Source organism: Xenia sp. Carnegie-2017, unplaced genomic scaffold (assembly GCF_021976095.1).
Source record: "Xenia sp. Carnegie-2017 unplaced genomic scaffold, XeniaSp_v1 HiC_scaffold_16, whole genome shotgun sequence".
NCBI lineage: Eukaryota > Metazoa > Cnidaria > Anthozoa > Malacalcyonacea > Xeniidae > Xenia > Xenia sp. Carnegie-2017.
Window position 1 is genome coordinate 4,769,456 of NW_025813469.1, and position 12,981 is coordinate 4,782,436.

The following is a 12,981-nucleotide window of genomic DNA, read 5'->3' on the forward strand; positions in this document are numbered from 1 at the left end:
GTACTTCTTCAATCCAACAGAAACTGTGGGCGACATACGTCACTGGGAACTTTGGCATTACCACTTGCACGAGACTTTTTCTTGGCCTTCTAGCTTCTTGGCCTTCCAACTCTTTCAAATTCGGCCCAGTCTTCTTTCTTTTTAATTTCTTATTAACGCGTTTCATTTTAGAGATCTCATGTTTGTTATTTTCCTGTTTTGTCGCGACAATGCATGCATGATAGGAGGCGTGGCGTCTTAGCAAGTGTAGAATTATGCAATATGACATGATAGCGCTGGGCCACGCACAACAAAGTGCTTTTAAATTCCATTTACGCTTTCAGAATGAAAATAAATAAAATTCGTATTTATATCATGAAATTAATTTTAAATTAACATTTTAAAGTAAAGTTTTATGTAAAACTTGTTTTTGAAATGAAAATACAACTGAAAATAACATTAACACACGGAAAATTGTGATGATAGCGCTAGGCCACCATAGATCACGTTTAGAAAGTGTGGTCGTAATGCTCCACCAAAAGTGACGTTTTCAACAAACTCTTCTCCAACGCGGTATATAGCTAAACGCAACCCGTTTCTGTTATTTTTTGCGTCGTTTTTAGACCGATCCAGAGTACTTAAACGTAGTCTTAATATCAATGATATACCCATGTCTAGAAGGAAAATTTTTGTTGTGTTTCTCTGAAATTGGTCAAAGCGCTTTGGTGACAATTTTATCGAAAACTTTAAACTTGACTGCATTTTATAAAGCGTCTAACACTTTTGGTTTATAACTCTTAATCATTATAAATTTAAGGAAAAATTTTCTATTTGCAATTTCTTCAAAACTTCTTTTACGTGTTTTACACCTCTATAAACAAATGCTATTCTAACATAACTACTTACAAAATAATATTTACAGAATACACGTACTTTTCATAGCTTTAATTGTTTGAACTTTTGTAAATAAAGTCTTTTCTACCATTACCACAACTTAGCTGCCATATTTGTCACAAATATCTCCATTGTTAGTTTTTATATATTCTATGAAGTGTTTTACGTATTAATGGCTAAACCGCTAAAATTCACCAATTCAGTAAGTCTACAGTTCTCACTTTTTAGAGCCTCATTGAGGCATTTCACACCTTTTTCAGTTAGCTTATTAACACTAATGTTCAATTTCGCTAGCTTACAAATCTCATGTTTAACAGATTCGATTAGATATTTTGTCCCTTCATCTGTCAACTCATTCCAACTAACACCCAATTCCGTAAGTTTAACATTTTCATTTTCTAAAGCTTCGCTAATATGTTTTGCTCCTAGATCTTTTATTTCATTAAAGTTTATGTTCATTTTGGCAAACTTGCAGCCATCGCTTTTTAAAGCTTCGCATAGATACTTTGCTCCCGATCTTTAAATCTAATTCGGCTTAAGTCTAAATCTATTAGTTTACAATTTTGATTTATCAAAGACTCACAAAGATATATCACCCCTTTCAATGTTATTTGAGTGGAACTAATATTTAACTTTCTCAATTGACAATTCTTACTTTCTGAAGCTTCAGCGACATATTTTGCACCATTATCTTTTAACTGAATATGACTGATGTCTAGCTCACTGAGTTTGCAATTCTCATTTTTTAAAGCTTTAGTAAGGTCTTTTACACCTAAACACGTCATATTATTATGGCGAATGCCCAATTTCATCAGACGACTATGTTCGTTTTCTAAAGCTTAGCCTAAAAACGTAGCACCTTCATCTGTTACACTATCTTGACGAAGATCTAATTCAGTCAAGTTACAGTTCTTGCTCTTCAATGCTTGACTTATATGGAAGGAACCAACATCTGCTATACTGTTTTGACCAATGTCTAATTTACTGAGTTTACAAATATTGCTTTCAAAGGTTTCACAAAGGTATTTTGCACCTTCATCTGTTATATTGTTATGGCGAATAATAAATTTAATAAGATAGCAATTTTCACTTTTGAAAGCTTCACTGAGATATTTTGCACCCTGATCTGCTATATTGCTATGACAAATGTCCAATTCTGCCAGTTTACAATTTTTACTTTTTACAGCCTTTGTTAGATGACTCATAAAGTTATCATTAAACTTGCATCCATGAAAAGACAGCGAGGTCAAATTGTAGGATGCCCCATTCGACAAAAACGTTTCAATTCCATTACAGCTATACTTATCAAGCAATTGGCAGGTGCGAAAATTGAGTTTAGTTATATGAGCGCATTCAGTTGCAAATTGAAACAAGGCATTAGAATAAACAGGTGTAAAAGTAATATTATTGACAAAGATTTCTTGAGAGCCATGCTTCAACTTTGTGCAAGCTGATCTAATCACATCTCCATCTCGCAACTCGTACAAGCACTGGATGCCAAGGAAAGCGAGCCTTTTATCTCCAGAATAAGACTGTAAAAGCATGATCCACTTTTGAAATCTATGAAGGACAGCAAATAGCTTATAGTGAGAAGTTAGTAAATCTATTGCAACTGCAAGCTGCAAAAATGCAATCATAGTTGAATGAGCTATCATTTCATGATTTAAGACAATGTTATAAATGCACGTAACAACTACAACAATGAACTGGTAACTAAATAAAATTCTTGTGTTCTGAATTTGGTGACGCATGATGTATATCATAGCTCAAGATACTAGACATACATATGAGTATGCTGTTTTCTTGTTTTTTACTTTAAGCAGCAAATTTATGAAGTCTTGATAAATATGTTGTACATTCAGTCCACCACAAGATTCAATTTGAGGGTATGTGGATATGTGTCTCGTACAAAGAAATGAGACAGAAAAAAAGGATTCAAAAATCGATCAATCAAAAATCATACAAACTTTAGTCTGCAATTGTAGCTTGTTTTCATTGCATCAAGGTCATTTCACGAATCGTCCTCAATTTTTGTAAAAAGGACAACAATTGTCTGTGGTGTGTAAATAAGTATCATTTTCATTTTACATTTTTTGTTTTTGTGGCATAAAATGTTTGGTTGATAAAAAATCGATTTTGTGGAGGAATAATATTTGCTGACGCAGACAATAAGCATGCCTCTTTGTCAAAGAATAGAAAACGTGATTTGAATCACCTGACTTCCCAAGATATCAAAAGATATTGTTAATCTGGTAATGGTTTCTGTCACTCTTGTATCATCATTACTATCGTTATTATTGTAAGAAAGTAAATCTTTGAGCCTGGGAGTATCGTCACGTGAGTTTAGATGTTCATCGTTCAGGATAGTGCAGTGCTGAGAAGAGCTGTTAGTATTGATGCTCTCAGGACTAGCACTGACCTGCACGATCCTCATATACAAACATGAATGTGATTATTGTAATTGTTTGTCACTATAAAATTTACCTTTCTTCAATATGGCAGATACTTTCGACTTTTTTCTCCCTCTTTAGGTCTCCGACTAAACCAACAATAAATTCTATGACCAAGTGCCATTGAAAATCTTCCACATGATCATCCAAAAAGTTCGCGATGCAATGCCAATCGTCAACAATACACCACGCGGCAAGAAACTCTTGAAGAGTCAAATGTAAAAAACAGAGAAGATTGCGCCTTTTGTCCGGTATTTGATGTAGAAGGCCACAATTGGCCAAATGATGAAAGTCACTAATACTTGGTTCCACAAAAATTAATATTCCTTCCTCAACTATCTTTCTTCCAAGGCTTTTCATTTCCTGTACGTCTTTGCCAAATACTTTCGGTAACTTTTGAACAAGGTAGCCCTTTGGACGCCCAATTGAGCCTAATTTACACAGTGGATGGTGCCTCCATAGTAAAACTTTAATTGCTCTTTTGTATAATTCAGTTATAGTTTTAGGAATATCAACTGCATCACTTTCCACGCTTTCCTTCAAAGTCAAAACACAATGTTGCAGTTAACGGGGATATAACACAAGCTTAACAGTTCAGGAGATGTCTCGATAATATTCCAAATCAAATTTTTTAAATAAGTATCTTCACCACAAAATTTCAAGACATAATTCTCAATCTGGCTCTCAAAAAACCCCAGAATCTCCACGGTTTTTTCAAATTCTAGGTCATTAAATGCACGTTCTGCCGTAGGACGCGATGTGATTAACACGGTGACACCATACAGCAACCTACCATCGATGAACATACGCAAAATAGAAAACGCTGGAATTTTCTCGTCCAAATCAGTTATTGTACATTGTTTCCTGGACAACCATCAACAGTAAGCTCATCAAGACCATCAAAAATAAGCACGGTTTTCTTTGGATAAAGCAACGTAAAATTGTAAATCTCTTCCACTTGCTTAACTGCCACACCAATACAGCAACTCAACATTTCTTTAAGAGTGACCTTTTCGTTGCTAAATGCACGCATTTGAATGCAAAGGACTAATTTATCGTTCCAAAATTCTTTAGAATTGTTTCTCCATTCATACACGAGTTTTTTTGTCAACATAGTCTTACCAATTCCTGGTCTTCCGATAATTAATATAGATCGTAGATAAGATCGTCTTTTTCCACCATCATTTGGCATAAAAATGTCTATTATTCCTTTCAATTGTTTGAATGAAGAAGAAATTTTCAGACTAAACCTAAAAATTTCATGCCTATTGAACGTGTTTGGATAGGCATCCTTTCGCTCTCTTTCTGTCTGCATCACAACGTTGACGTAAATTTCATCTAAGTTTCGCAACGATTCCACATCTTCACCAAAATCGTCTTTAACTTGGAGCACGTTGTCGAAGCTTGGTGAGGTTTTAATATTTTTTAATAGCTTTCGGATTCTTTTACGTTCCCGAAGCAAGTACACTGTACAAAATTCTTGCTCAGTTCGAAAAAAGCTATCGTTGAAGGCAACGTAGAGAAGATAAAAAAGCTCCAAAATGGTCAGTATTGTCACACTTACATTCACACAGGCAACAACCTGCATCAAGGCTTCACTTTTACCACCATTAGGATTTTTACAATCAAGTAATGTGCCGTTGTATGACTTAGAAACATTGTAATTCGACGAAGACGATTCTTTTCCTTTAGGATGCCATGAGCAGAAGTATTCGAATGGAAAATGGATTTGGAATAGTACTACCACAAAGACAGATAATATTACTAGACGAATAACTAGATAAACGACGTAAATGAAAAACGTGGAAAAACGAAATCCGATTTTTCTCAAACGAAGATTGTATTGACCACTTCTTGGAAGAAGAGCTTCGTTAACATGATTTCTATTTCTTGTTAGATTAAACTGGCCGTACTTTTCAACTCTATGCTTTACCAAATATCCATAAATGAGACTTACAAGTAAAACAATAGCGAAATTCAAAGTAACGATAAGAAATATTGGGTAGTTGAAAGTTAGCCTCTCTTTGTATTGCCTCCAACAATCGGATTCGGATTTTCTTAGAAGAGAGATTTGTTCCTTCTTTGATATGTCCTCGTTATAGCAATAAAAGGAGCTATTGCTGTCAACATTTATACCAATTGAAATACAAAGCACTATTGTGCCAAATACACCAAAGACAATTAGAATCAAACGTCCGTGCGAGTGAAAGCTCTTAAGTGGTAGATATTCAAGACACTTTTCCATCTTTGTTATACTCTAAATAGAAATATATTCATACAATGTCAAAAGTCTATGATATGCCCAGTTTTATATAGTTATTTTTGATCATCTCGGTTCTCACATTTTTCACTGACGTTACTACGTATAATCATCTCAGTGTTTACAATCATCATTGACATACATAATGATCTCTTTACTTATGCCATTCTAAAATTTTACTCACACTCACTGTAACTGACACTAGTGCCAGTCCCCAAGAGTCGAAACAATATTGTTATTGTTAATGTAAACCTACGAACGCGTAATCTGTTAATACTTTCTAGCTCTTTTTCGAAGCTATACAAATTAATCAATTATTGCAATCTGGATACAAGCGGGAACAATCGGTAATGGTACTCTACTCATATTCTGTGTTTTGTTTGTTCATTTCCTATCTAATTCTAAGTATATTTTCTGTAGATATCTAGTTGACATCTACTGTCAATAAAACCAAACGTTACGTGCAAGTGCTATTGTTAGTTTTTGGTAGTAAACGACACTCCTGATACGTCCAGAATCCTTATGCTGCAGGAGTTATACTCACTTCTACTCATTTTTCCTAAAATATTTCAAATCAAGCAATCATTGGAGTGAAGATACTGTCTTCGAAAACTGGGTGATTTCGAAGCCCCACTTAGTAAATTCCAGTGTGAGAGACCTAGAATACGGACGTTGGACTTTAGGGTAACGCATCGATCAAGACAGATTAAACATAACTGTATATGACATTCTGCTTGTAGCATTGCGTAAAACGAAAACATCTCATTAAATATTTCATGTTAAAGTTTTCTGAACTGACAGTTTCTGCTCAAAATTGTGAAAGCGTTTCATCATGTCTTTCTCATAAAATACTATAGAGTTTAAACTGATCAATACTTCCTACCCCCGCCCTGTACAGAAGTTAGCCTACTCATTTTCTAGAAGGTATTTAGAAATGAGCGTGTTCGTGAAAGATGATAAATCTTAGATCATAATACACAAAAAAACTGTTGCTTGTAATGAATTCTGCAATAACTGTTCACAACAAACAAACCAATCAAATTACTTCGCTGTAATATCAACCAATCCAATTGTTTCGTCTTTGTAGAACTTTTGATTTTAATTCAATTTTTATATTTGTCATCGTAAGCAGAAATAGAGCAAGTAAATCGTCAGTACCTGACAAAATATTATATGTGAAAGCATTTTCGCGGACTTTTCTTATATTTGGTGAAGTGCAATCTGAAGTGGGTATTTAAAATTGAACATGGGACAATGTGTAGTTGTCCAGTTTTTCACTAGAATCTGCTCGAGTTAATTGCTCTTTTTATGTCAGTATAGATTATTTTACAGAAACTTGCATGAAAAAAAGAAATTTTTGCAAAGGAAAAATTCGATATCAAGGCAATTTTAGTCTCACTCTGCAGAGCTAGTCTGAATGCTTGCTGCGACAAGTAACTAAACAATAAATAAAGTCATTTCGTTCAATATTTTGAGTGCAATTGTAAAATCAACCGAGCTTTTAAAAGCAAGGGTGCTCCCAACAGTGACTAAGGTAAATTCAACGACGGAGTTTCATTTGGTCATTGTAGAGACGTTTTCTTTTCATCTGAAATTCAAACAAATACGCCAACTTCAAATGAAAATTCATACTTATACCACAGACAAAGCTCAGCGAGTTTTTCCAAAATAGTTTCTTCTCAAATAATTACCTTAACCACAACATGTCAGCTTTCAACAAAAGCAACAGAATGAAGTCGTTTTAATTAGTCGAACAATACAACAAAGACATCTTTGAAAAGCAGATGTTCTATTATTTCAAATGCCTTTTGCCATGTTCTTCACGATGAAATTGATACATTCAAAATATTCGCAATCAAAGACTCATCATTTTGATCCACTGTTTTCGTGATGTGAAATTTGGACAAAAGCGGGATGATGAAGTGGTATTCTATCGAGAGTTTTGCTTTAATATAAGAATTTGACCTTTCACGCGTATCTACGCTGTCATATAATACAACATGAATAATTTATAAAAGACAACTTATTCGCAAGAATTACACTATTTGCTGGTTACATATTAAGTCTAACGTTTTGATGTTTCACCAAAACAATTTTCTAAAATGATATAGGAGGACATAATTACATAATTGCCCCAAACGAAATGTTTACATTTAATTCATTAGGTATTGTTTTAACAGGAAATGGTTCCTGTCTTAATTTGGGTAAAATTTCTTGATATTACATGAGGTGCTTGCGTGGTTTATTGCTTTATTTCTGTATTTTGGTGTTTATTTTATTTGATATGATCGCTCATCTGTTAACATGCGTAAACACTGAATGATTTCATTCATTGAAAGTCCTTTAGGTGGCACGATACTAAAATCTAAAGCAAAATAAACGATTCTACTAACCTATCCTTTATCCCCTTTGTCTCTGGTGTCTGAAATCCGTCACTGTTGCGACCAACAATGAATAGCACAAACCGTTTTCATCCAAAATGACAGTGTAAAGCAAAATCACTAAAACATTCTTACTGATATTGTTGCTCGATCTACAAATATCGTGTGCGTGGCGTCGACGGTGACCACAACTAGGTCTGTAAACCATTGCGATGGTCTCCCGCGCGTGCGTCACGAAGAATGATACCCTTATCACTACAAGCTACTTATTCTGTGTTTTACGAAAAATGTGGTTTCCGGCAAGTCACATTTTTGAAATGCGAGTTTTCAGGACTCACTGTGATAACAATTCCTTCGTGATTGCCACCTAATTATATCCTTTTGATCTTATCAATCAAAGCAATTACAAACAGTGGCGTAACTAAAGGGAGCAGGGGGCAGTGCCCCTCCCTTCCCCAACCAAACGCTTTGATATGTGTCTGTCGCCAGTGTCGTAGCTAGCGGTCCCGAGAGTAACCTCGAGCCACTAATCTTGCTTTGAATCTTTCCACAGATCCATTCTCCTTTCGCTTTACTTTGAATACCTAACGACATCCTACTATATTCTTCCCTTTAGGAGGAGGAAGAATATAAATTAGGCATGCACGAGCATAAATTAGGCATCCAAATACCCTTAGATTAGAAACATCTAGTTTTTCATTGAACAAGCCTTCAAATGGTGTAACTCCATTAAGTGATAATGTCGGATTTCGACTTCTCAGATAGACAGCTGTATTCACTTCTTCTGCCCAAAAATTTAGCGGCATATTATTTTGTGATAACATTGATCTGGCTGATTCTACAAGTGTACGATTCATTCGTTCCGATACACCATTTTGTGCGGAATTATATGGCACAGTAATTTGATGTGTAATTCCTTTCTGCTTAAGATTATTTAAATTCTTTGGAACAATATTCCCCAAAATTTTCTATCCGTAAAACTTTGACTGAACAACCAGCGACGTTTAAAACCATTGCATTAATTAATTTAAACTTATCCAACACTTCATGTTTGCTCTTAATATAATAGGCATAAGTGTACCTTGAAAAATCATCAATAAAAAGAACAAAATACTTTGAACCACCAAGTGAATTTGTTGACATCGGTCCACAAACATCACAGTGCACAAATTCAAACGGTTTAGTTGCACGTTTTGGTTCCTTTTTGAGATACTTGGATTTATGATACTTAACTATAATGCATCCCTCACACGAAGATTCTTCCTTATGCGTAGTATCCATGCCAATAATCATACTATTATTCAGCAATTTTGAAACATTGTCCATTCCAAGATAATCAAAACGATAATGCCATAACATTAATTTATCATCAATTGCAACATTCACATAATCACCTTCAATGATTTTCAAAACATACAGCTTTTTCAGCATTATAACACTTGCCAACAACTTTGTACATCTAAAGATTTCACATTTGTAGTAAAGTATTACAAAAAGCACGAGAGTTGTCGCGTAAACTTGTATATTGAACTAACAACCAACTCCTACAAGCTTCGGGGTGTCCCATAAGGGCAACTATCATTACATCCCCCTTCTTTCAAAAGGACAAAATTATAAACATAACTAGGCTCTCAATGGAATACCAGGAAGATAAGAGATTTTTTTTAACAGTCTATAAAGTGTTAATATTTGTAATCAAGACATTACATAGTCATTGTATTTAGTAGGTATTGTTCTGGTTCTTGTAGACCTTCTAAGTGTAGGAAAGGGTGAAGATGCTCCAGGTTCGTCAACAGTGGTTTCTGCTTCAGCCTGGTTATCATCATCTGTGCTCGGTGGGGCTGTTGTGGTGAAATCGGCTGTTGCCTCTGTCTTCAAGAGATGTCGTCTGTTGCGTCGATACTTTTGGCCATTCAGTGTTGCAACTCTGTAAGAGCGAGGTGTTGTTGCGGGATATAGTACTTGGGCTGGGACCCAAGTGTTGTTCTGACGTAGCCTTATACCTTCATTCTCCGTGAGTGGCGACAATGGTCTGGAGTTCTGGTCATAATAGTGTTTTTGTGTCTGTTGGCATCGTTTCAATTCTTTTGCAACATCTGTCGCTAGCTTGGGTTGTAGCAATTCTTTTGATACAGGTAGTTTGGACCAGGTTGCTCTACTCATTAGTAGTTGTGATGGTGTATATGACATACCGGTGACAGGGTTGTCCTGTACTCAAGGAGACCAATATAGAGGTCTGAGGTTTTTTAGAATCCTCTTGACAGTCTGCACAGCTTTTTCACTAAGCCCATTGGATTGTAGGTATGTGGGACTAGATGTGGTGACTTTGAATCCCCAGTTTTCTGCAAACCCTCTAAATTCTCTGCTGTTGAATGGCATGTTGTCTGATATGAGTTCTTGTGGTATACCATGACGTGCAAAAATTGACTTTGTGTGTGTGATGACAGTTTTTGCAGTTTTATTTGGTAACATACTGACTTCGATGTACTTTGAGAAATAATCTACAATCACAAGGTAGGTTTTACCTTGGTATTCGCATAGATCAGATGCTACTTTCTGCCAGGGGAGCTCAGGTATCTCATGTGGTATCATGGGTTCCTTTTGGTTCTGGCTTCTAAAGGTGGCACAAACGGTACAGTTAGATACAACAGTAATAATGTCATTATTCATACCTGGCCAGTATATCACTGATCTAGCTCTATTCTTGCACTTTTCTATGCCTTGATGGCTTTCATGGATTAATTGTAGCATATCTTTCCTCATGGATAATGGGATGATGAGTCTGTTGTCTTTAAATAGGAGTCCTTCGGCTTCACTCAGTTCATATCATACATTCCAGTACGGTGTGATGCATGTTGGTACTGACTGTCGGTGTTTTGGCCAACCTTGCTTGATTGTCTCTTTAAGAGTTTGAAGGGTTTCATCTTCTTTGGTAGCAGCTTTGAGTTCAGCTATCTTCTCTGATGTTGCCGGGATATTGGTGACTAAACTGTGAACCATGACTTCGATGTCATCATTGAGGTCTAGTTACAAATGATCATTGATCATCTCTGAAAGTAACACATGCTACAAGCTTTATCGTGGCTCTTACAGAAAGAAAATTCCTACCAAGACCTGGTACATATAGCACATCTCGCAAACTTATCATCTGAGGTCTTTCATTTGCATCAGCTATTATAAGGCAAACCCCTTTACCATATGCAAGAATACTTCTATTATCTCCAAGATTAACAATTGATGGATTTGAAAATTGAAAATTTTCAATCAAATTGCTCTTATTATAGGTCATGTGCTGTTTGGCAACTGAGCCGATAATCCAGCAGTCATTATTCCATGAACTTGAGGTATACAATGCTTTGTCTTCCACCATATTTTCTTCATCCTCTCAAATTGTATTTGCGAATTAAAATTTTATAAATATAAAGACTATAAAACGGTGTATTAATACCAAAATAAGACTGATAATATTGTATTGTTTAGATATAGACTGTAAATCTTGGATAAAAGGATTTTTCAGTGCAGCTACTGCCGCCATAAACCGGACAATATATGGCTATATGTTTATATGTTTACACAAGGCTTGTATTTGCAGCGAAGCCCTAACCCTGTTGTGAGGTCATTATGCTAAAACATGAAGAAATAAAAATAACAAAAATCTTTACAAGATGGCGACGAACAAGTCATGATTTTATTCAAAAAGAGACGAATCTTCCCACACAAAAGACAGTAATTACGAATTTTGCTGTTTTGATTCATGTTTTTGGGTAATATACTGTAATGATTATAAAAAATATGTATTGCCATTTCTCTTTAAAAAGAACAGTAAAAGTAGGCTTACGTGAGACAGAAGACTTATAGACTATAGTTGTTTAAGTGATAGTCATTTTAGAAAAAATAAATAATTTCTTAAAAGAAAAACAGCAACCAGTAGCTTTAATGAAGCTAAGCAAACTTAATAAAAGAATGCTTAAAAATTCATGTGTGAAAGCATTTAAGGTATTTGATTTGCATGAAAGAAAAAGGAAATTATAAACAGCAAAAATGCAGAAAAAACAGATAGGTTTCAATTCCAAAGGGCAAGGACTGAACCCTTTAGTTTTATCTCAATAGAAAAATACGCAATTGCCAAGAACCATCAGCTTCATTCATTTTACCAACCAAACAATATCACAAATAAATAACAGACACATATCAATATGTTCTCTCAGCCATAATTACCGAAGAAATCTGATTTCTCTAATTGACTCTCTTAGTAAAATTTGTAGCGTATCTTTCATTGTGAAGAAATTTTTTGGAGGGCAATTTTTACTTTTATTTAATTGGATACTTTTGTCATTGTTGTTATGCTAAAGATCATGCTCATTGAACATTGCCACTTTTCAATTACATTCACGGAAATGATTCATAAATGCAATAAGAATTTTTCGTTGTAATACAGAATACTTATGTTATAAATTTCTTTATTGATTTAAACCCTTAAATAGAAAATCGTGCGCCAGAAACAGTGATAGTGGAAAAAAGATACTCTTACAATACTAAAGTATATAGAGTACTGCACCATAGAAAACAGATATTGTGCTGGCAAGAAAGTTCACTTAACGTTATCATACGCATCAGAAAGACCAATTAAATTTGGGAAGGTTGGGCAGCCCTTTTGATATGTTTGGGGGAAAATAGTCAGCACATTTCACCGTGTAAAATCTCATGAAAATTTTGTGAACGCTGTCAACAAAAACATTTTAATTATCTTTATGAGTACGTGAAATGAAAACTTCATTTCATGAGAAGCTATTAACTCAGGGAGGCAGATATGCATTAATGGAAGATAAGTCCTTTAATTTGAATTGCATGAAACTATATATTGTGACGATCGTTCGGACAACTCTAACATTGCCAGTTGATTCAGCTGCCTGCTTTAAACAACTCTCATCGTAGTTTATCATGTTCTGCTGTTTCTTCATTTATTAAATTCATATTCGTCTTCTTTTGCTTTCTTATAAGGAAATATTTTTCTTTT

At 34.9% G+C, this 12,981-nt stretch overlaps 2 protein-coding genes across 2 annotated transcripts; both read right to left on the bottom strand.

Annotated features, from left to right (window-relative positions):
• Nucleotides 1-1,473: 1,473 nt before the first annotated feature.
• Nucleotides 1,474-3,878, bottom strand: LOC124435884 (NACHT, LRR and PYD domains-containing protein 14-like; the record flags this gene model as incomplete). The annotated part of the gene is made up of 2 exons (XM_046985818.1): nt 1,474-2,433; nt 3,358-3,878. Coding segments are annotated over 2 exons (1,242 nt in total), but the record flags the coding sequence as incomplete, so codon positions are not given.
• Nucleotides 3,879-4,017: 139 nt separating this feature from the next.
• On the bottom strand, nt 4,018-8,198 carry LOC124436618. Its single transcript, XM_046986584.1, has 2 exons — nt 7,977-8,198; nt 4,018-5,580 (listed from the first exon to the last, which is right to left on the bottom strand). Exon 2 carries the CDS (start codon nt 5,566-5,568, stop codon nt 4,171-4,173), a length of 1,398 nt encoding a protein of 465 aa, XP_046842540.1. The 5' UTR covers nt 5,569-5,580; nt 7,977-8,198; the 3' UTR covers nt 4,018-4,170.
• Between the last annotated feature and the right edge of the window lie 4,783 nt (nt 8,199-12,981).

Bases quoted from the DNA above. Each gene is read 5' to 3' on its own strand.
- LOC124436618 (XM_046986584.1), bottom strand. From the start codon at position 5,568: ATGGAAAAGTGTCTTGAATATCTACCACTTAAGAGCTTTCACTCGCAC.